The sequence below is a fragment of the Vanacampus margaritifer genome, chromosome 9, assembly GCF_051991255.1.
Source record: "Vanacampus margaritifer isolate UIUO_Vmar chromosome 9, RoL_Vmar_1.0, whole genome shotgun sequence".
NCBI classification, from domain to species: Eukaryota; Metazoa; Chordata; class Actinopteri; order Syngnathiformes; family Syngnathidae; genus Vanacampus; species Vanacampus margaritifer.
Genome location: NC_135440.1, coordinates 11,992,263 through 12,014,689, shown reverse-complemented (window position 1 = coordinate 12,014,689; position 22,427 = coordinate 11,992,263). Strand labels below are relative to the sequence as shown.

General features: G+C 39.6%; 1 protein-coding gene and 1 long non-coding RNA gene across 3 annotated transcripts in view; one reads left to right on the top strand and one right to left on the bottom strand.

Moving 5' to 3' along the window:
* Window positions 1-21,288, top strand: part of triob (trio Rho guanine nucleotide exchange factor b) — a 120,317-nt gene extending 99,029 nt beyond the window's left edge. Inside the window, exons 51-61 of one of the 2 annotated variants that reach the window (XM_077574793.1) lie at window positions 9,567-10,408; window positions 12,859-13,112; window positions 13,224-13,353; window positions 13,440-13,467; window positions 14,582-14,744; window positions 15,037-15,158; window positions 15,285-15,363; window positions 15,952-16,152; window positions 16,987-17,125; window positions 17,217-17,403; window positions 19,198-21,288. In XM_077574793.1, coding sequence (XP_077430919.1) covers window positions 9,567-10,408; window positions 12,859-13,112; window positions 13,224-13,353; window positions 13,440-13,467; window positions 14,582-14,744; window positions 15,037-15,158; window positions 15,285-15,363; window positions 15,952-16,152; window positions 16,987-17,125; window positions 17,217-17,403; window positions 19,198-19,598 — 2,546 coding nt within the window. In that variant the 3' untranslated portion in view covers window positions 19,599-21,288. Of the gene's footprint in view, window positions 1-9,566; window positions 10,409-12,858; window positions 13,113-13,223; window positions 13,354-13,439; window positions 13,468-14,581; window positions 14,745-15,036; window positions 15,159-15,284; window positions 15,364-15,951; window positions 16,153-16,986; window positions 17,126-17,216; window positions 17,404-19,197 lie in introns of those variants that run through there. The other variant, XM_077574794.1, reaches the window with a different exon arrangement.
* Window positions 93-9,170, bottom strand: LOC144057345 (uncharacterized). Its single transcript, XR_013295226.1, has 2 exons — window positions 3,652-9,170; window positions 93-3,212 (listed from the first exon to the last, which is right to left on the bottom strand). It is a non-coding gene; the product is annotated as an uncharacterized LOC144057345 (long non-coding RNA).
* Window positions 21,289-22,427: the final 1,139 nt, after the last annotated feature.

The following is a 22,427-nucleotide window of genomic DNA, read 5'->3' as shown; positions in this document are numbered from 1 at the left end:
AACTGGTGAGATGAGAAATGAACAGAGTTTCCTGCGCAGGATAATTCTTAAAGGAGATCTCCTGTTGCACCATTGAATCAAACTCCGACAAGTTCTGATCAACAATGCACACCCTCCTCTCGAAGGGCCAGCCTTTTATTACAATTCAGTCTCCAAGCAGAATATCTCTCCCTTCATGAATGAGCAAATGTGTTATACAGTTGAAGGACATGTCAAACAATAGAACTCTTAGTGCAGTTGCAGCTGTCTTCGTCTCTAGCCAAAATATGTATATTTTCAAGGCACTTTTCATATTCTTCTTCATAACAAAATCTCACTTTATCATTTGACCCAAAAGCACCAATGACCGTGACTAATGGAAAAGCAAAACAAGTTCTGTTCAAGACCACAATGTACGTGTACAAAATAAAACAAGAAATTCTGGACCAATCAGTGTATAGCAAAATCAAGGGCGAAAATATGTTTTCGTACAAAGTGATGAGAAGGAACTTTTCTAGACTAAATAATATGGTCCCAGCTTTAACCCAGAACATACGAGGTCAACATCATGTGCCCTGCTCAGGACACAAGACACTTTGACAAACTTAAAATGAAGAATTAAATGTTCATGATCAGTAACAATAATCGATATATGAAAATAGGTATTAAAATGTTATAATATCCTTCAGTCCCCCTTTTGGGCTTACGTAAACACTAAGCCCAATAACTAAATATTTAAACATTTTACACAAAGATTCCAGCGGGATCTACATCGGATGTTGCAGCAGGCCGGGCTGAGGAAGTAATAGCCTCCATCATCATGTAAGAAGACTTATTTCGTACGTCCTGTTTTTCAATTGCGGCAGAAATAATTTTCTCGCAAAGGGAACGAATACAGGGTATACAACAACATCCGCATATTGTTATTAGAGCCGTAAATACAGCAATTGATATCAAAATTGTGGAAATTAAGGTTTTGTAGCGGCCAAATACAGTCATCCAATTATCCCATAGCGAAGTGTCTATACCCGAGTGTTCATTCATCTTTCTATTAAGTGTCCGGAGTCCCTTAATTGCAATAGTTAAAGTACCATCCGGTGCGGTATTATTAGGAATGAAGGTACAACATTGATCTGCGAACATTGAGCAAACTCCCCCTTTTTCTGCCAATAGCATATCAAGTGCAATTCGGTTCTGAAAAGCCATCAAAGATGTGGCAGCCAATTGGCCATGTACAGCTTCAAATCCAGATTGAGTCCAATTTCCTAGTCTTTGTACATTGTAATGCACATAATTAATTCTGTCTACATTTTTGTTAATGGTACACCACCAACAAATTAGGGATTCAAATCCTGAAGTTATTTGATTAGTCAATTTGTATTCATTTGGCACACCTCTCGGCACTCCAATTGCATCAATGTAGGTGGGGACATTTTCCTGTTGCCAAGAAGATCGTTTAATTCTATGGAAAGGAGGAGAAGATTGTGGTTCCCAAGTGTCAATCATTTGTAAAAGGTTATCAACCGAGGTGGGAAAAAGTTGTACTGGCAGAAGAAGGGTGATGAGAGCACAATATCCTTTGCCATCCCAAGGCAACTTGTCAAATATCTGATTATGCCCACACCACCACCAAATGTCAGCCCTTGATTGCGGCTTGAATTTTTGACCCACATTTATTATTGTAGTGCAGTGTGAAATGTGATCTAGTTCTCCCAATTGTTCTCCGGTACCTGTCATTTTAATACATGAAAAATTACCATCTGCAATTTCCTTTGAAAATATTGGTTTAGTTGTCTGCAAATTCACTAGTGGATATATCTTATCCCATTGAGAGCATTTGGCATTTGGGGCAGTTTTATTCATAATTTCCATTATACATTGTTCCTCGATTTTAGCCGGGATTACTCTCAATAAAGGTCGTGGTCCCACACATACTACACACTCCTTACCAGAGGCGTGTGCTGCCTCGTGTGCTAGCAATAGCCAATTGTTGCTGCTTTTGGACACTCCTGTAGTAACCCTAAACCATTCAATTACACCATCAATCGGTACACTTACAGCTTTTACCCCATTCTCCATTGAGTATTTAGTCATTTTTGGTTGGTCTAGCTTACTCATAGTCTTATTTACACAGATTAGAATAGGAAAACGTGGGTCAACGCCGTGGGACCATGCCCATAACAGTAATCCAAAACAGGAGGTGTTGTACAGAGTTACATTAGCTGGTCGTATATTCCCGTCGGGAATGGAAAAGGTTAATTCTAGTTGACCTCCCATTTTACGCAGTGTTGTCCTTTTAGAAAAGAAAACAGCCTCCTTGCTTTTTCCCGGTGGCCAATATTGTCCACTTTGGGTGGTTATAAAAGTACCCCAATCTAGTTGCGCAACATTTCCTGTCAAATACCACCAATATTTCACCCATATTCCTCCCCTTGTCTCTTCCCATCCTCTAAATCCCTTTAATGACGTAATGGGAATTTTGACAGAGGTGTTTGTGTTTGGGGCAACTGTCACCGTGACTGAGTCATCATACGTTTTGGATATAACCCAGGGAATGTGTGGAGAGTTCATGTCTCGCTTAGCCCGAATTTTTGTGGTTGCGTTTACAGATGTGGTTAGGGGATCCCAAAAACACAAAATTGGCATAACAGTCAGTATAAGAAAGAGTGTCGTGATGCAGACGCAATTGAAGACGCATTGTCTCTTCGAAGTAGCCATCTTGTGATTTTTTTTTTTTTTTTTTTTTTAAACAGTCGTCACTTTCTTTATTTTCTTGTGTGGATGGTGCACTCAGGTTCCTTGAGCAGCATCAGCAGAAGGTTGAACAGAGCCTTTTTGTGAAGAGGGTCCTTCTGCCTCTCTCCAACTGCCAGGGGTGCAAAAATCGGTCACCGGGATTTTATCTTCCCAAGTTGTGACTCATTCTTTGTGGAATGCCCTGGAAAAAGGGACACATTCCTCCTGTTTCCATTCGAAAGACGTCCTCAGCGAAACTCAATCTTCATGTAGTAATTCCTCAGCTCGTTAGCTGACACTGGAAGCAGTTGAATGGCCTCTCGGCTGGCACGTCTGGTCACTGGAGCAGCTGGCTGGTCTCTCTGTTGATTCCCGGTGGTGGCTGGCTCCTGAAGGTGGGGGTTGAGTAGAAGGCGGACCTCCGGCTGGTCTAATAGGCAAGATGTGGAACCAGGTGCCCCGTGGACTGGACTAGATTGACCTTTTCATCACCTTATCTGGGTGCAAAATATTTTCATTTAGTCACTAATAAACATTTATTCACATCCCTTCTTTTTGAAAGAGCATTTTGGTAGTGTTATTAGTTAGGGGTTAGTAAATGTTAGTAAAGTTCTGTAGGCATCTCCTGTGGGAAAAAATTCTGTTTGTTGTGACATTAAATTAGGATCCAGCCTTTGGCTGACTTTAATGACCTGAGCACATTCTTAAATGCAAAAAATGAAAATCTTTAGCCAGTTCAAATCTGACGAGGCCAATTTTGTTTACAGAATGTAATAATTATTGGAATGTTTTATAATATTTATTGTTATAGATATAGCATGGATGTGCTTCCAGCCATTAAATAAATGCAACTTTCGTCAACAAATAAAATCAAAAAATAACATCTAACCCCAGGGCCCCAAGGGAAAAATAGAAATAGAAATGGAACATATTCACCTTATTTTCGCCGTCCCTGCCAAAACTTACTCCTTCTCCATGGTCAAGGAAATCCCCAATTGTCCTCCTGTAAAATTCATTCTCACGGACTATCTATAATTATCGCATTAAGACTAACTTTTAATTTTAAATTTATTTATTTAACATGGACTGTTTGTGTCCTTCGCGACGATATACCCAGACCAACCAATAATTCCCCCATCTGAAAAAAAAAAAAAAATCGCTTTAGAGACTCTTTCAGACTAATATATAAAGTTTTGCAGTAAATAAATTTTGCTTGCTTTTTGTTTAGAAAGAGGGGAAAATTTTACATTTAACCAGCAAATTCGACAATGCGTCCCAAGCAACTATTTAAATTTCAAAAGAGAATTCGGGAAAACACTAGAAGACCAAACTTAAAAAAGTAAAATATAATAATTAAGATTGAAATAAATTGTATCTTATCTGTATTCATATTAGCTGTTTCAATTTCTGAAACCAGACGAAATTTACCTGTATTATCTTTTGTACTATAAAAATATTGTAGCTTATGCCAATGAATTTTACAAAGAATCTCAGTTTTCAGCCAATTCATCAATTATTATTAATACATAAAGTTGCCCTTAGTTTTAATGTTACCATTAAGCTTGCTAGTCCCCCTTTTTGATGTTTGTCCAAAAAGCTGACTGTTTCAAAATAGACAGAGATAAACAAATCAGATCAAATCAAAATAGACATCAAACGTTTTAAAAATGTAATAAATCTGTGTGTATATAGTGTTGTCAATCAGTTCATTATATTTACGAAATGTTTTACTGTAGATGTTATCACCTTATATCTGTCAAAAATAGAGTGCAGTGTAAACAGTCAGTATCACATCATATGGCCTGGTATCACTAATTCAAGGAAAGCATTGTTTGTGGGGTTGAGTCACCATCGTAGTGGACAGTTCTGGACGCAGGAATGCTTTAAGGACGCTTGTGCAGAGCATATGGAGCAGTTTTTCATAGGACAGTTCGTGCGGAGCATTGTGTGCATTGGGCAGTGGAGCAGTTTTTCTTTTATCACATTTGTATATGATGGCACAGTCATTGTTGCAACAGGTGGCGCCAGGAACCTCCCCTCTCCATCAGGTATTGGCAGGATGTTTTGTGATGATGGCTGCATCACGCCCCTCTGATGGTGGTGGCAGTTGCAGTTTCTTTGTGGGTGGGGGTTTTTAAAGAGGTCTGTGTCCCGCCAGTTGACTTTGTTCCGAAATAATGACCCTTGACCAATAATCCTCACTCGACTGAAAACATTAAAATCTGCCCCAACAGTATTTAGGTTATAACATGTCAGTAAATATTAAAACCAAAAACTTCCTTTATTAAAAAAATTAAATAAAAATAAAAATAATAAAAAATAATAATTAAAACAATGAAAGTTTACAATTTTAAATAATTGCTAATTATATGTCAATATTTGTTATGGTTTACAATATTTAATTTAATATGTTTTGCATACCTTCATAAATAATACTTAGGATAAAAATAGGACAGATATACTCTTAACAATTTACAAATATAGTTAATTAATAAGTGTGTAGTTTTCAATTAATGTTTTCTCAATGGAGGCCGCAGCCCGTAAAGTCAGCCTTTGGTCAAACGTCAAAGCAGGAATGATTTTTAATTACATAGCACCTCAAATTATGTCAAAAATGTGTTTCTTCCAGATAGCTTCCCCAGTCTGTTTGTAATGAGACTTCAAATGTCGAATTCAAAGGTTAAATATATTCAGGAGAGATTAAAATTACTTTCTATTTATAAACGTCGGAGAAAAAAATAAATAAAAAACTCCTTTTAAATTATAATTAACACATTACTTCATCCCCAGGACCGGAACATGGCACTTTGGTGCGACCCCAATTGTCCTTAATGGGTGTGTCTCCTGATTCTGAAAAGATATTTAAAATTTATTAAACAATGTTCTCGCGCACAAACAAAATCATAAGGGAAAAAACAATCATCTATATAAGAATTATTCCACATTAATTGCCATCCAAGTTATTTGTTTTTAGTTATTATTATTATTATTATTAAAATAAGAGTAGAGACTAAACTATTTAATCTAAAACAATCACACAATTAACATTACCTTTTATAAAAACATTTTATTTGACCTCATTACAAAGATTGATGGCTGTTGGCATTTTTTAACCCGAGAAAGGGAATGAGTCATAGCAACTACAATCAGTCAAAGCCACCCATGCTCTACAAGCATAAGACATGCATCTAAATTTTATAATATCTTAAAACTATACCTCTCTATGTTATTTGTGTATTAATATTCGTTCGTTTTATAGCAAACATAATTTTTAAATATGACGTATTTGCACTCTTGAAGCCAGTTTAAGTATTCAACATTAGTGCTTAAGAAATTTATGTAAGGGGCTTATAAAATCAGTTACGGCAACAATTTATATAATGTCGTTCAATTATTTAACGCAGACAATTGCGGGTTTTAGCGTTAGAAGTTTTATTAGTAATTTTACCGTCTAATTAATTTATCCCGTTTAGCGCTTATTAAACGGCTTAATTTGTTTTATTACATAAATTTGTATTATACAGTTATTTTATTTGCAAAGCAACATTTCAGTATTAATCATTTTTTCAATACACTTTTCTTAAAGATACGTCCGGGACTCTCCTCTATATAAAATTACATACACTCATAACATTATTAACGGGCGGTCGCCGTGTACGCACATTCAAAGTTAAATTGCCGTCATTAAAACCATCGAACAAATGCCATATCTTATTAGAATAAACTAACCTTTTTCACAATATAATCAAGTCCCGTCGTTCAATATTAATTACATTTTAAGTCATTATTTAAACGGTATGATTAATCCGGAAGCTTTAATTCCGACTAGCGGAAGTCATATCAGGTCAAATCATTTAGTCTTATATCATTATTTAGTTATATAAATGGTTATAACTTCACAAAAATACCTAAAGCTAGTATTCTAGCATTATTCATTATTTTGTCAACAAGCTTTCGATCATTTCTGGCTTTTCTTCCACTCGAAGAAATTACAGATGTGTGTTGCACCAGCTCATCTAGTTCGTGACGTTTTTTCACACATGCAAGTTCAACGTTCTTCATCAAAGAGATTAGACACACTGCAGATTGTAATGACGGAAAATAACCTTTTCTACAGCCGTCTTGCATCCAGTCGCAAAGTTCTTTTTTTGTTTCTCGTTTAGCCTTTGTAGGTACTATCCCTATAGCCACAGCGCATGCGTTCCCAATTTGTTTATCCAGCGTCATCCCATCTAAACTCAACGGAATCCCATTCAGGTCAAACCACTGTGTTTTGAGTTCAAATAGAGTGTCCATGTTTCGTCTTAATTATTAACTCAGGTATTTTATAGCTTATTGATTTGTATTATATTATATTATATTGTAAATTATCATAGTTCAGTTGTATTAATATTTAAATGAAGTGACGTCTCACTTATAACAGAATTAATCAACTGTTCTCGTCGCGGTCCCTTTAAGATTTTACCGTAACGTTAGAGTTTCTTCACCGATCAGACGGCATACACACAACGGACAGACAAGACATGTCGTTTTGTACGACATATCAACACATAAATATCCGGATGTCAACTGCGCTACCCCAGCTTCAACAGTTTCTTTGTCTTTGAATTTTAATCACGAATATTCAATAGACCTATTGGCTTGATCTAAAGCGTCGTATCAAATATGCTTTAGTCAGCCCGACTTACACGAGTTGAGTCAATACATCTTATCTCTTATATCTTGTCTAAAAATGTCAATATCCAATTATTCATAGACCTATCGATTAATCTTAAAACGGCGTACTAAATCCGTTTTATGTCAATCTGACTTCCTATAAGTTGAGTCCTTTGTCCCTAGAAAATGAAGCAGTCGATCCTCCCGCAGCTTTAATCGGCAACACTTATTCAAGGATCTTTGTTATCTAATTACCCAAGAATCTATTACTCATAAAAACAAAGTGTTTGTCTCTCCCGCGCATCAGGCAGGGATCAAGACAAAGATGCTTTTTGAGCCGACTTCTCTCAACTTAAATATGTATGGACGTAAAACCAATGCCCACACATCTAACGCTTGGTTACAACAATAATGTTTCCCCAGCTGATTTACTCTCAACTTCAACAACTTAATCTTATGTCAACTGCGCTACCTCAGCTTCAACAGTTTCTTAACCTCATATACACAGACTTCAAATCAATTATCTACGTATCTATCGTCTGTAAAAACCAAATTGTAAAGACAAAATGTTTCCCAGTACTGACTTACAAGCGATCGCTATTCAATTCAATGTGCACCACAAATATGTATACTTCAAATACCGTAGGAAATTATTCAATTCAATGTGCACCACAAATATGTATACTTCAAATACCGTAGGAAATTCCACAATTATTGACTCCATACAACCAAACAACTTAAACTTCTACCTCTGCTCACACAAATCTCACCCTTGATTTGGTTATCTTACAAGAACGCATGGCGGCCGGAGCGCTCCTAGACAGAAAGAATTCCTCAAAACGTGGATAAGATCTCCACTTACCTCAATTAATATGGCGCCAGGAATTCAAACCGTCCGCGAACGCAACAACCGTCAAACGCCTTGCCGTCGGAGGGTCACCAACTGAAGAAGGTATATTAAAATCACCAACTGAAGGGTGTAGTTAATCCATAACTTTATGCGTGTTCAATAAACCAACTGGTGAGATGAGAAATGAACAGAGTTTCCTGCGCAGGATAATTCTTAAAGGAGATCTCCTGTTGCACCATTGAATCAAACTCCGACAAGTTCTGATCAACAATGCACACCCTCCTCTCGAAGGGCCAGCCTTTTATTACAATTCAGTCTCCAAGCAGAATATCTCTCCCTTCATGAATGAGCAAATGTGTTATACAGTTGAAGGACATGTCAAACAATAGAACTCTTAGTGCAGTTGCAGCTGTCTTCGTCTCTAGCCAAAATATGTATATTTTCAAGGCACTTTTCATATTCTTCTTCATAACAAAATCTCACTTTATCATTTGACCCAAAAGCACCAATGACCGTGACTAATGGAAAAGCAAAACAAGTTCTGTTCAAGACCACAATGTACGTGTACAAAATAAAACAAGAAATTCTGGACCAATCAGTGTATAGCAAAATCAAGGGCGAAAATATGTTTTCGTACAAAGTGATGAGAAGGAACTTTTCTAGACTAAATAATATGGTCCCAGCTTTAACCCAGAACATACGAGGTCAACATCATGTGCCCTGCTCAGGACACAAGACACTTTGACAAACTTAAAATGAAGAATTAAATGTTCATGATCAGTAACAATAATCGATATATGAAAATAGGTATTAAAATGTTATAATATCCTTCAATATAAACAAAAAACACATGTTTTTTTCATTCTTCTTACCAAGTCAGTGTTACCGGTGAGCTATTTTTAGAACAGACTAATGGGCTACTCATGTTGTCTTGGGGCTAACTAGTACATACTGGCACCATGTTTTTTTTTTTGTGTGTGTTTGTTTGTTTTTTAGGACAATGCACAATAATCAGAAGGCATCTGTGTAAAGTAACTTTAATCTGTAACCTCTGTTTACCGAGGAGGGGGGATTTTTTTTTTTCAAAGGGCCAGCTTGTTTACTCAACTCTGCATGCTGCCAATCATATTATGCTTTAACAGGTAGAATTAGCTGTTATTGAAACCTTGACTTTTTAATTGTAAACCTTCAAACCAGTAATTGACCCATGCCTATTTTTGATGAAATATTTTCTAATAGAAGAAAAACAAAAAATACCTATAAGTTTGTTTATTTGTATATAAAGTATCTCCGTGCCTATGTTTCCATACATCTGACATGACTGATTCTTTATTCCCTCCCACAGCTCTGACGTCCCCCATAGAGTACCAGAGGAACCACGTGGGTTGCAGTGGGCCTGGGGTTCCACCCAATAATAGTAGCAGTTCAGGAGGTCTTCCTGGAGGCAGCACCTCCACCAGTACCTCCAGTCTCGGAGGTGGCGGTGGCGGCGGCGGCGGCGGCTCCGGAGGATCAGGGGGCAACTCCTCTGCTTTTTGTGGCCCACGTTCCAGACCCTCGAGAATTCCCCAGCCTTCCTCACGCCTACCCCAGCCCGTCCACCACTACCACCACCCAGGCCCCGAAGGGCCTGACAGATCAGCAGGTATGTGGTCACCCTGCCAGCCCCAATCTAGCCTCTTTTCAGACACCGCCTCAAATGGCAAGCTGTTAAGTTCTGAAGTCCACAAGATGGAGATGCTGGATTGTAGTGATGGAGGCAGCTTGGAAAGAGGTGTCAGGCAGGGTCCAGGAGGATGCGAAGAAACCCCAAAACCTCAACCGGTGGCTATCCCACAAATGGCTGTCGCCCCTCTGCATTTGGCCCTCAAGAATCCTCGAGTCAGGACTGTCTCACCTCTGGTTTCACCTCAGTCTCCTGGAGCTGTAAAGGAAGTTGTTGTCCCCACTAGCCACTCTCACAAAGGCAACCCTTTCTGGGCTACGGTCCCGTCAGTGCCTCCTTCTCCCACTAGCCGACCAAGTTCCTGCGTCAGTGACGGTCTTGGTGGAGGGGACTCGTTCAGCAGAGGAAGCCACGGGATTCCCGCTCACCGTCGCCACTCCACCCACAGTAAGGATTTAGATCGCATGAGCATGTGCTCCTCCACCAGCGAGCAGTCCATACACTCCACCCAGAGCAACGGGGTAAGAGGTCAATTCCAGGTCACGGCTTCACAGAAGCTTCTCACCTTCACTAACCCCGCCTTGAGTCAGCACGCCGCCGCATCTGAGAACAGCTTGCAACGACTACTTGACTGGAAATTAATGGCTACCCGAGTGCACTAACATCACCGAGAATGTGTGTGAGACAAACTTGTTGTTGTACTAACAGGGAAAATGTAAGTCATAGCCAAGCTGTTTCTGCTTGATTTCCTCTTTGCTGTTTGACAACATTTTAAATGCATCTGGTCTCTCTTACCTAATTTTTCGAACAATGAATCCTGTGGGAGGGGATGTTTGTAGACATAAGGGCCGATACTTCCTGGTGGCAGAACGTCAGTGACCAATGCTTCCCGGCGGTCACGTCAGCCTCCTTTTCCCGAGGGGATTTTGGTCATTTGGTTCTCAGCATTCAAATTTCAAGTTTTCTCATAGTCCGTCGTCATATGCATGGCAGGCCGTGGGGGGCGGGGGTTCCCGTGGACTCAAAGGCACACCACGTTTTCGGCGTGTGGTTTTTCCACGGATGCCAGTATGTTCGCTCAAGGCTCAGTCAAGGCTTTCGACTAATGAATCGTAGACTCCGGGCAGATTTGGAGGACGTTTTGGTCCTGGCAGAGTCAAATGAAATTCTTCTGCCTGGTTAACTGGCCCAGCGAAGCGGAGTCAGCGTCTTCATGGGGGGGTGGGAGGATAGTCGTGCTGGCTCGCACTCTTTCTGTCTTCTCTCTTTTCTTTCTTTAGCTTACCCTTTCTTTCTTTTCTCTTTTGCTATCACTCTCACTCTCTCTGCCTATGCTCTCTGTCTCTCACTTTTCCCTCTGTCTTTTTTCTGTCTGTTCTCTGTTCGTCTTCTTTGTCTCTCTCTCGCACTCTCCCTCTTTTTTTCTTCTGTCTCCGTTTGTCTCCTTCTCGTTTATCTTTCTCGCCTTTTTATATCTTTCCCTCACTGTTTTCCTCTCTCTCTCTCTCAGTCTCTCTGCCCTCTCTCTTCTCCCTCTAACTTTCTCTCATGCTGTCTCTCTCTCTCTTTGTCACTCTTTTGTCCCTCATTCTCCCTCTTCCTCTTTTTCTTCTTTCTCTATTGTGGGTCTTTGCCTCTCTCTGTTTTTCTCACTTTCTCTCTCGCTTTCTTTTTTTTCTCTTGTCTCTCGCTTCTTTCTTTTTCTCTCTCTCTTTCCTTCTCTCTCTCTCTCTCCCTCCCTTCTGCCCACCCACCCACAAGCACAGTATGTTTTAAACAGGTTTGCCACAACAGGCATTTTGTGTAAATTAAAGTTAAATTTGCACTCCGGGAAATAAACAACCTCTGAGTAGTGTTGCACCCTATTTCAAACAGCCAGTTTGTTTTGCGACCAACCAGGTTTTTCATCTATACTGACGGAGACTGCTGTGACAAATGTTTTTGATCATTTAAACATATTTCTGGTCATCTACGGCAATCACTCCTTGTCACTTTTGCCCGTCCGTCCTGGACCTTCTCATGACGATCCGATTTTTCTTGTCCATGGTTGCCTGAAACTGCTTTCTTGGCTAACAGGAACATAGTGTAAAAATGGTTTCAGGACGAATTCAATAATCATGACAAACTGTTAACTTATTCACCGCCATTGACGGTTATAGACGTCAAATATTCATTTGAACTATTTCTATTAGTTTAACATTTTCTAAACAAGAGTGTGAAAACCTACAATTTTGTAATTGTACTTTTAGAACAGATATAAAATTTGTGATCAATCGTGAGTTAACTCATGAAGTCATGCAGTTAATTATGATTAAAAAAAAAATAGCGCTTGACGCTCCTAATTTTTAATAATCTTTTCTTTCTTTTTTTAGCGCATCAGGCGATTACATTTTTTAATTGTAATTAATCGCATGACTTCAATAGTTAACTCCCAAATAATCATAATTTTTATATCTGTTCTAGATGTACTTTTTTTCTAGGTTTTCACACTCTTGTTAACAAAAGTGGAAAAAATGTTAAACTAATAGAAATAGTTCAAATGAATTTTTGACGTCAATAGCCGTCAATGGCAGTGAATGAGTTAAGAGCTCTTCATTACTTCCTTCCTAACTCTGCCCAATCTGAATTTTGTCTTTTATGACTGATTTAAATTTGTATTCACAGAAAGCATCATTTGTCCTCAATAACTACAGTTTATAAGACAAAAGGATCATTTCTTCTGCTTTACATTATCTCAGAGCTTTTCACTGTAAACCAAATTAAACACTTTCATGTCTCTGCAATACTCAAATCAATTTTAACTTGCTTCCAATAATGCATGTGTTTAGTCATGTTTAATTAAACACAGTTGTCAATCAAATCATGCTATTTGATTGATGGATAGCAGATACTAAAAATGACTTGCTGTGCTACAGTACATTGCAAGCAGATTCACACTTGAAACTCTTTTGCTGGTCTTGTCGTCTGGCAGAGTGAAAGCAGTAGCAGCAGCAGCAGTGTGTCCACCATGTTGGTGACCCAAGATTATGTGGCTGTGAAGGAGGATGAGATCAGTGTAGCACAGGGTGAAGTCGTCCAAATACTGGCCAGCAACCAGCAAAATATGTTCCTGGTGTACCGGGCTGCCAATGAGCATAGCCCTGCAGCTGAAGGATGGATTCCTGGCTTTGTATTAGGACACACTTCATCCTCCACCACACCCGATTTCCCAGAGGGAACCATCAAGTAAGCCAACAGAGACATTTCTCTTGTTTGTACGCTGAAACAAAACAACTTTATATTGCAACTTGGTTGCAACGTGTTAGAAATTGATGTGATCGCTCTTCTTTGGTTTAGAAAATCCATGTCATGGCATACTGCGCTTCGTATCCGCCGCAAGTCCGAGAAAAGAGACAAGGACGGTAGGAAATTGGAGAATGGCTACCGCAAATCTCAGGACAACCTGGCCAACAAAGTCTCTGGCAAGGTGGAGTGCAATTGATCCGATCAGTTCTCTTTCTAAAGCCTCTCATTTGTACTGGAGATTGATATGTCTTTATATTTACATTGCAGCTTCTGAATCCCAACTTCATCAGTGATGGTGAGTGCACTACTGAATGAATAAATGTGTGGGAACAATAAACACAGTGGGCCAGAGATGGCAAATCCAGGTCCAGAAAGTAAAAACCCTGCCACAGTTTGGATTTAGCCCCTCGTGCTAGCTCGCTAACTCCCTAGCAGGTAAACAAACACCTGGGGTGCTAGCTTTGGAGCTAACTAGCTAGCACCTGGGGCTAAAGCCAAACTGTGGCAGGGTTTTTACTTTCTGGACCTGGATTTGCCATCACTGGCCCACTGTGTTGTGTCTAAGGTTTAGACTAGGGGTTTCAAAATTAGCGCGTTAATGACGATTTAACGCAACAATTTTTTTTTATGACAATTAGAGTTGCCAACTCTCTGAAAAATAAATAAGGGACACCTCATCGACAAGGACGGCCAACCTGATTGCTTCAACCTTGCTGCCGTGATTTTTTTTATGTGGGCGTGTCTGCTGTGTTGCAACTCGAATTCCCCCAGTACATGTAAGGGGCGGTCATTAATCGCATGTAAAAAAAAAAAATTGTGGCGTTAAAGCAACACTAAAGAACTTTTTACGTTGATTATGGCAACGCAATATGGAAAAAATGTTAATCCTTGACTGCCCTTTCATCCGGGGTAGCTTTTGACGTATGCCATAAGGAAGTGAGCACATTTGTAGTTTTTTTGTGTGGCAGTGTTCCAACCATCCTCCTCAAAGTTGCTTTGTGCCAGTAAAAATGATACAGACCCACTCAGGCCTTGGCAAAGGTACCATTCAACTAGTTTTAAGTCGATGTTTCATCAGAAGAGTTATGAAAATATTTGATTAAGGTTGAAAAGTTCCTTAAAGGTCCAGGTTTGATTCTCGGGTCAGGCCATCATGTGTGGAGTTTTCCCTGTGATTAAATGGCCTTTCTACGGATAATTATTAATTCCAAAAACATTGCGAGATGAGAATCTTACACACCATTAGTTAATCTTCTATTGTATTCAGGGGTGTTTGATCGAGGAGCTTCCATTGTGTGACAACTAAAAAATACAAATTAATTGGCTGAACTTGTCTTTTCTTTCTTTACTGGGACTTTGCTCTGAAATGTTTAACTAATCCTCATCTCCGTTGTCATTCTGCCATGCAGCTCCTCCAGAGTTCCTAATCCCGCTTAGTGATGTAACATGTGAGAGTGGCGACAGTGTTACTCTCAGATGCAAAATGAGTGGGCGGCCCCGCGCCGCTGTCACGTGGCGAGGTCCGGACAACGACACTCTTAGCAACAACGGACAATACAGCATCACCTACAGGTAACCGCATAGATATGAATAGAGTCAAGTGAGGGGAGAAAGACATTTAAAAGGAAGATTTTTATTTTTTTAGCTTGTAGTTGCAGCTTCAGAAAATCATCAAACCTTTTTTTTTTATATATATATTTTAGGGGGCTACACAGTTTCTGTTGTAAATTTTAAATTAGTTACATTCTGCATGATCTGCTTCTATTTAGAACGTCATCTTTTTAAGAATGTGTTGCATTGCAGTGTAATCCCCACAGTTTTAACTAAATATATATAACTAAAAATAAATGTTCCGTTTGTGCAGTGAGACAGGAGAGGCGACCTTGTGTATCCTCGGGGTGACTATGGAGGACAACGGCCGATACACCTGTGTTGCGATGAATGTGGCAGGTTCTGTAACCTCCACCGCCAACATCAGAGTCTCAGGTGAGAGTTATGCCGTGATGTAATGTCAAACATGCTAATAACATCATCCAAATAATCAACATGTATTGATTTTGTAGTGCATCTTGCTTTGAAAAAAAAGAGTTACCCAACACTGTATTTTTACAGGAAGCCCAGATGATAGCAACAATACGATTTGGAAACGTGGTTTTGAATCCCACTACACTGATATTTCTGAACTTGGAAGGTAGGAATGGTTTAATTCTTTTTATGACCATATATGTCAGGTTCAATCAACCTAGAACATTTGATAAACAACAAACAATGAAGGAAGACAAGAGACTTAGATTATTTTTGCTTGCGAGATGTGTACAGAATACAATCTCCTACCCTTTCGGAGCTCACTCCGTCGAGTCGTTTTTTTAATTAGATTTCCCCTAGTTTACGCAGATGTTGCTGCTCTAAAGGGCAGGGGGAACACACAGCAGCAAGGATATGAGTCCTTATGCAGATAATAATACAGATGTCTTTCTTCGGCGCTGAAGGTTTCAACAGTCAAAGTTTAACAGTTCATCCGCAAAGTGTTACAGCCGCTATCTTGTGATAAGGTACAGTTCCATAAGTCATGCGTTGCAATATTGTAGGAGTAAATATGGGATAACTTACGTACATTTATTCTAACAATATCAAACCCATATGTTTAGTAACAACTTCATTTTGGCAAATTAGATTTTTGGCCATTATATGTTGAACCTAGTAAGAGCAAATTCCAACACACGCTAAGAATATCAATTGAATCCAAATATTCACCTAACCTGCAATTTGTGCTCCACAGAGGCCGCTTCTCAGTGACCAAGCGGTGCGACCAGAGAGGCAGCAAATGGACCGTGGCGGCGAAACATGTCAACAAGAAGCTGCTGCGGCGGGAACAAGTGCTGCAGGAGGTCAAACTCCTCCAGACTGTGGATCATCCCAACCTGGTCCGCTTCCTGGACACGTATGAGACGGCCAACAGCTATGTGCTTATTTTAGAGATGTAAGTACAGCATGTGAACTCGCAATTTTGTGGTCGTTCATCCATTTTAACTAAATTGTGCAGTTTTTCTGTATTTCTTTTTTTAAATTAAAATGCGATTAACAGTTTCATTTCAACTTCTCTTGGAATGGATTATCTTTATTGTCATAGCACATGCACAGAGCAACAAAATGTCACTTAAGTCATTCACTCCCAAAAACGTATATGTACTTCTTTTTTTTTTGTTTATTCTAGCATACAGGCTTTGATGCAGCTTCTGACCTGAAGGAGTCGCTTAAAGCAATGGTAGTTATTACAAAAAACGTCCAGCAGGTGGCAACAGAGTATAAGAGATCATTCAGTCTTTTTCCCAGTGTTTGTGAATAATGATGAAACTGAGCTATTTTCTAATGCTAATTGCTCCAAAACCGAAATAGATACAAATTTACTTTTTATCCTGATGAAAGAAGAGCCTCTAATCTTTCTTTTAGTAGGTTCCATGTTTTCATAACAATAGAACACAATATTCTGTGGCCTAGCAAAATCAGTCAACATCCAGTAAAACAGCTGGGAGCGAAGGGGGTTGCTTCAGTGAAAATGGATGGGAAAGAATGAGTTAACAGGCTCAACCCATACAAGAAACAATAAAAAAATAATGACCAACAGACGGAGACAGGATGGAAAGGCCTGTCCCAGATACTTTAATGGTTGTTTTAGTTATTTTATTGGAACCTGCAACTTTTATAGTACATACAGTTTACCCACAGTGATACATTATTGAAGGTCACGTAGCACAAAGTTACCTACTTTTAAAGCAACATGACTAAAGTGTATGTTACTGGCTTTTGTGTTCAGGGCTGACCAAGGGCGTTTCCTGGACTACATCGTGAGCTGGGGAAACCTGACGGAGGAGAAAGTGGCCCTGTACCTCCGAGATATTCTTGAAGCGCTCCAATACCTGCACGGCTGGAGGATAGTGCACCTTGACCTCAAAGTATGCATATTTGGGTTACTGCACCTCTTTGCAAAACGGTGTGGGATGCAGAAGGCGTTCCTAACTGTACCGCATGTCGATGTTTCCGCAGCCCGAGAACATTGTGATCGAGCAGGTGTCTTCCCAGCCTGTGGTGAAGCTGACTGACTTTGGTGATGCCGTTCAGCTCAACCCACCTTCCACCTACATCCATCCTCTTCTGGGGAGCCCAGAGTTCTCGGCCCCCGAGCTGGTCCTGGGTCAGCCCGCCTCTCTGATGTCCGACATGTGGAGCTTAGGTCTGTTTGATGTCTCACACAGAACCAGCCTGCCACTTCATTAAATTCACCCACACGATAAAATGAGATAAACTATTCAACTCATTCCTTTACAATTATAATTACAATGGGGTTTAGCTGAATATAAACTACATCAGCAACAAAATATATACTGCCATATTTGTTTGAAATGATCCAGGTCCAGAAAATAAAGATCCTGCCACAGTTTGGCTTTAGCCTCAGATGCTAGTTAACTAGCTCCCATGGTGCTTGTTTACCTGCTAGGGAGCTAGCTAGCTAGCTAGTGAAGAGGAATACTTTTAATTTTGTCCTCTTTGCGTGTTCCAAAAATATGAAGACAGATTTAATGTAAGAAAAAACACCTTTGCAAAAATGATTTAATAAAAAACAGAGATCTCTGGACATCGTGACAGACTCCAAACATCACGTAACAGGTGGAATTTCAGAGTGCCGAATGTGTCTCTTCCGCGGGGAAGATGGCTTCTTCTAGTTAAACAGACCGCCTCTCTTTCATTTGTAGACAAAACATACTCTCTGGGTACTTTTCTGTGAGCGATGGCGCAAACAGAGTCAGGGTGTGTGTGTGTTCGAAGCAGATTCTGTTCTCAAGGACTAAATGTGTTTTCGCACAGAACACTGAGAAGAAATTTTTTAGACCAAACAATATGTTCCAGCTTAAGGTCAAATTATACTGAGTTCAACACTACCTCACATCTACAAAACATTTCGACATGGTTAATATAAAGAATTAAAATGTTAATAATGTATAACAATGGTTAATATATGAAATAAAGAATTTAAATGTTAATAATATCTAACACTAGCTCCCTAGCAGGTGAATGAGCACGATGGGTGCTAGCTAGCTAGCTAGCTAGCTCCCTAGCAGGTGAATGAGCACGAGCAGGTAAACAAGCACCATGGGAGCTAGCTAACTAGCATCTGAGGCTAAAGCCAAACTGTGGCAGGATCTTTACTTTCTTGACCTGGATTTGGCACCTCTGGTCATAATATACAGGCAATTTTAAAGTAAAATGTCAACATTTATAATTACCTTCCAAGTGTAAAAGCTGTTTATTTTGAAATGTAAGGGGGTAAGCAGAGACAAAATAGAACCAATAAAATATTTGTGATGAATGATGATGATGATGTGTGATGCATCTCACATCATTAACATTTTTAAATGTACCACAATAAAATACCACAATAAAATAGCTAATAAGTGCCGACACTTTGAATGTGAGACTTATTATTTCACATTTTACATGTTCTTATGTTCTTTTCTGTACGCTCCACATTGAGGCGGGTCCAAGTTTTTGTGATATGTGTCCCCCAATAAACACACCATCCTTGAACTCAGACCTCATGAGATTCGCGATTGTCTTGCACGTAACACTGACGTCTGCATTTGAGGTTTTGTACAACTTCAAGGACATATTTTGAGCCCCCAAATTTTGTTGAATCAGAATTAATCAGAGTACCGTGTTTGAGTGACTTTAGACTAGTTGCTGGCACATACAATTCAGATTCAGATTACTTTATTGATCCATTAATGGCCGATCCCACCAGTCACAATCCTGTCCAAGAATCATGAAAACAACAATGACCACCAGGGGGAGACAGAACGTGAAGCCTGGCGGCTCACCTATCAATGCCCCGAGTTTCTTAGATGAAAAAGAAAAACATAAGGGGGATGGGGGGAAAAAAACAAAGCTCAAGCGGGGCACAGTGTGAACCTGGAAAAAAAAAAGTTTCTTTACAACATAGCTGATTTTGTGGTGTTGATGTGTTTTACAGGTGTGTTGACCTACGTCGTGCTGAGCGGCGCGTCGCCGTTCCTGGACGAGAGTCTGGAGGAGACGTGTCTGAACATCTGCCGGCTGGATTTCAGCTTTCCCGCCGACTACTTCGAAGGCGTGAGCACGGCCGCCCGCGACTTCGTGTGCCTGCTGCTGCAGGGCGAGCCCGAGCGCCGGCCCTCGGCCAGCGCCTGCCTGCAGGAGGCGTGGCTCCGCCTTCCGGACGCCGGATACGCCGCCTCCAATCGCATGCAGCTCCCGCCGTGCCAGAATCCCGCCACGCATCTGGACACGTCCCGGCTCATTTCGTTCATCGACAGACGGAAACACCAGAACGATGTCCGGCCCATCGGGTCGTTGAAGGCGTTTCTTCACAACCGTCTTCTTAACCACATGTAAGCGGACGTACCTGAGCGTGCCGATCAACACTTACACACTGACGTTATGTTCCCTCACTGATCCACGAGTGTCCTGCTGCTGCTGCTGCTGACTGACTGAATGACGTCTGCTGATAAACCCTTTTGACTCCGCCCCTTCCCTCCTCACCTCGGCATATTGCGTTTATGCCTGCACAACAAACTGTTGGAGATTTCCAATTCTGACTTGGCGGACAGAAAGGCAAGTTTTTCTTTTCTCGCGAGTCCTTTAGTGTTACAAAGAAGAAATAGAAATGTCAGGCTGCTTTTAGTTGACCACAGGAGAAGCCTTTTTCTTTGTAAAAAGAGATTACTTTTTGTAAGCAAAACTGTGTACAGTTCAACTTGAAGTTGAAGGAAATAACAGACGAAAGACGTAGCGGCGTCTGTCAGCGAGGTGCGCTCGTTGTCACGGCAACGTGACGGCCACACCCTGTTCCCCGTTGCGGTTCCTTTGAGTGCAATAGTACTTGCTGTCCTCTGGCTTGCCTTCAGCATCAAAGCTGAAGAAATGAATAGAAACCTTCAAGGCAAAGCTTCTTAGATCTCCGCCTTATTTGTAAATAAAATATTCTGGCTTTTTCATTTGTCGTTTTGGAGTCATCTGTTGCCACTGAACAAAAGTCTTATTTGATTGACAGCATATTACGTGATGCACTAATTTTGAAATGCACTCATTTTATGTCGGTTTCCACGTGCAATGTTGCAGCTTGAGCATTTGAGCAAGTATTTATGAAGATTTGTTTTGTAGCCGTAGTCGTTCAAGGAAATAAAGGCATGTACGTAACTGGTACTGCAATAGACGTCTGTATTGTGTTAACTCTTTTTCTATTAAGTTCAGTACTAATATCTGCAAAACTGCAGCTGAATGCGAGCTTTGGCAACAATGTAAAATGAAATGTGTATCTATTTCAAAGGCACTTACGCTTTCTTTTTTTGTCTTTGTTTGTTTCCATAATAATACCAAAGTTTTCTATTTGTTTTCCTGTATTATTATAATTTTTCGTGTTAACTTATAGAGAGCACAGTGGACCCAGATATTTAAGAGTTTACATGAATGACTTTTTATTTATTATTCCATGTGAATGTTTGGTGATTTAATTGCTGCGTTAAGGCCGGACTTCACTTTGCTTGCTTTCTGTTTGTATCCTTAAGCAATATAGCATGAGCTGAGCATGGGGTGCCTAATCCATATCCTCTTGGGTCAATTTCATTGGATGAGTTACGTCGACTAATCTGAAGACACATGTTGAGTTCTGCAATGTGTTTTTTTTTTTTGTCTTTGTATGTCTGGGTTCTGTAAAAAAAAAAAAAAAGAAAGAAAAGAAGTTCATCTAATTATGTGAAAGCTTCTATTAAGCAACTGATGTTGTAAGTAATTCAAATGCCTTTTGTGAACCCCTCATCCGCCTCTTGCTTGTGATGTAAAGATGTACAGAGAGGGTCAGAGGGCATTTTGCCTCCAGCCAGGATGTAAACCTCAGAGTGACTGTTTCATATTTGAAATACACCAACACTGACTGCGGCAATGTCAATTTGAATGTTGTATGATGACTTCATTTTTACTTTTGCATGTATATTCCTCTGTACAGAAGACCGTGTTTACATGTTACATGTAAGTGTAAATATTTTAGTTTGTGGTGTTATTTTGCCATTAAACGTTCGAAGAGCAATTTCTTGTCTCCTGTGATTGAATCAGAAACTGCACAAGAAACGTTTAGGATTACACGCTTTTTAAAACATTTCAAAAGCAGTTTTTTGAAAGTTATAATTAGACTTAAATGCTTTAATGAATTGTTTATTTTAACGTGAAAATAACCAAGAAAAATTACAAACATTGAAAATAAAATTAGATTGTACAGGAGTAGGAAGAAATAAAACTTATTTAATAAGCAGTTCGGGAAATGGATGATGGATACTGCTACCCTAATATAACGCTATATAACTTTTACAATATAGTTCTATTATAATAATAATAATAGGTAAGGAAAACTTCAAATATGTTCATAAATTCTCTAGGGAAATCATTAAATATATTTATAAATTCTCTCAAACCCACCACATCCTGGTCACCACCTCTTACAACTCCTTAGGTAGGCGCTATCGAACTGTGCACAATAAAACCAGCAGACGTTTCGATAGCTTCTTCCCACTTGCCATCAATTCTCTTAACAGTTGACTTAAAATCCCGTATTGGCACCTTGCAGATGTTTCGGAACACTATTGCTGTATTGACTACTGTCTTAAATGTGAGTCTTGCTTGTTATAATTTTCTGTAAAAAAGCTCAAATGTAAGCTAAAGTAGAACATTTAGTTGACTAAAATTTGCTCTTTATTTTTCGTCGACTGTAATTGGATTAAAATGCACAATCAGATGACTAAATTATGACAAAAACTTTAATTGTGTGTGTGTGTCTTTCTACCCGTAATTATGTATGATACAAAACTAAATTTTTCTATTGTTATGTTATGATATCATCTATTTCAGAGATACGTTTGTGTTGCACATCTCAACAGCAAAATACAGCAAATGATAAAACAACACACAATACACTAACAACATCCTTATTTTCTTTTACATGCTGCGGTTTTCTTTATTGGCGTCGACCTATAGATGGTGACGAAGGTGTCATGACACTTGCCGCAACAGCAACGTCTTATTGCGTAACTCATGCAGCTGGCTGCAGTGGTTGGTGAGTTTGAGTGTGACTTGCACATTGATGTTGGGTTTGTATGCATTTACTGCAGCGATTTCCTGTAGTGGCTGAGGATTGCACAAATGTTTACCCTGTGAGGCATTCAGCTCAAGCAA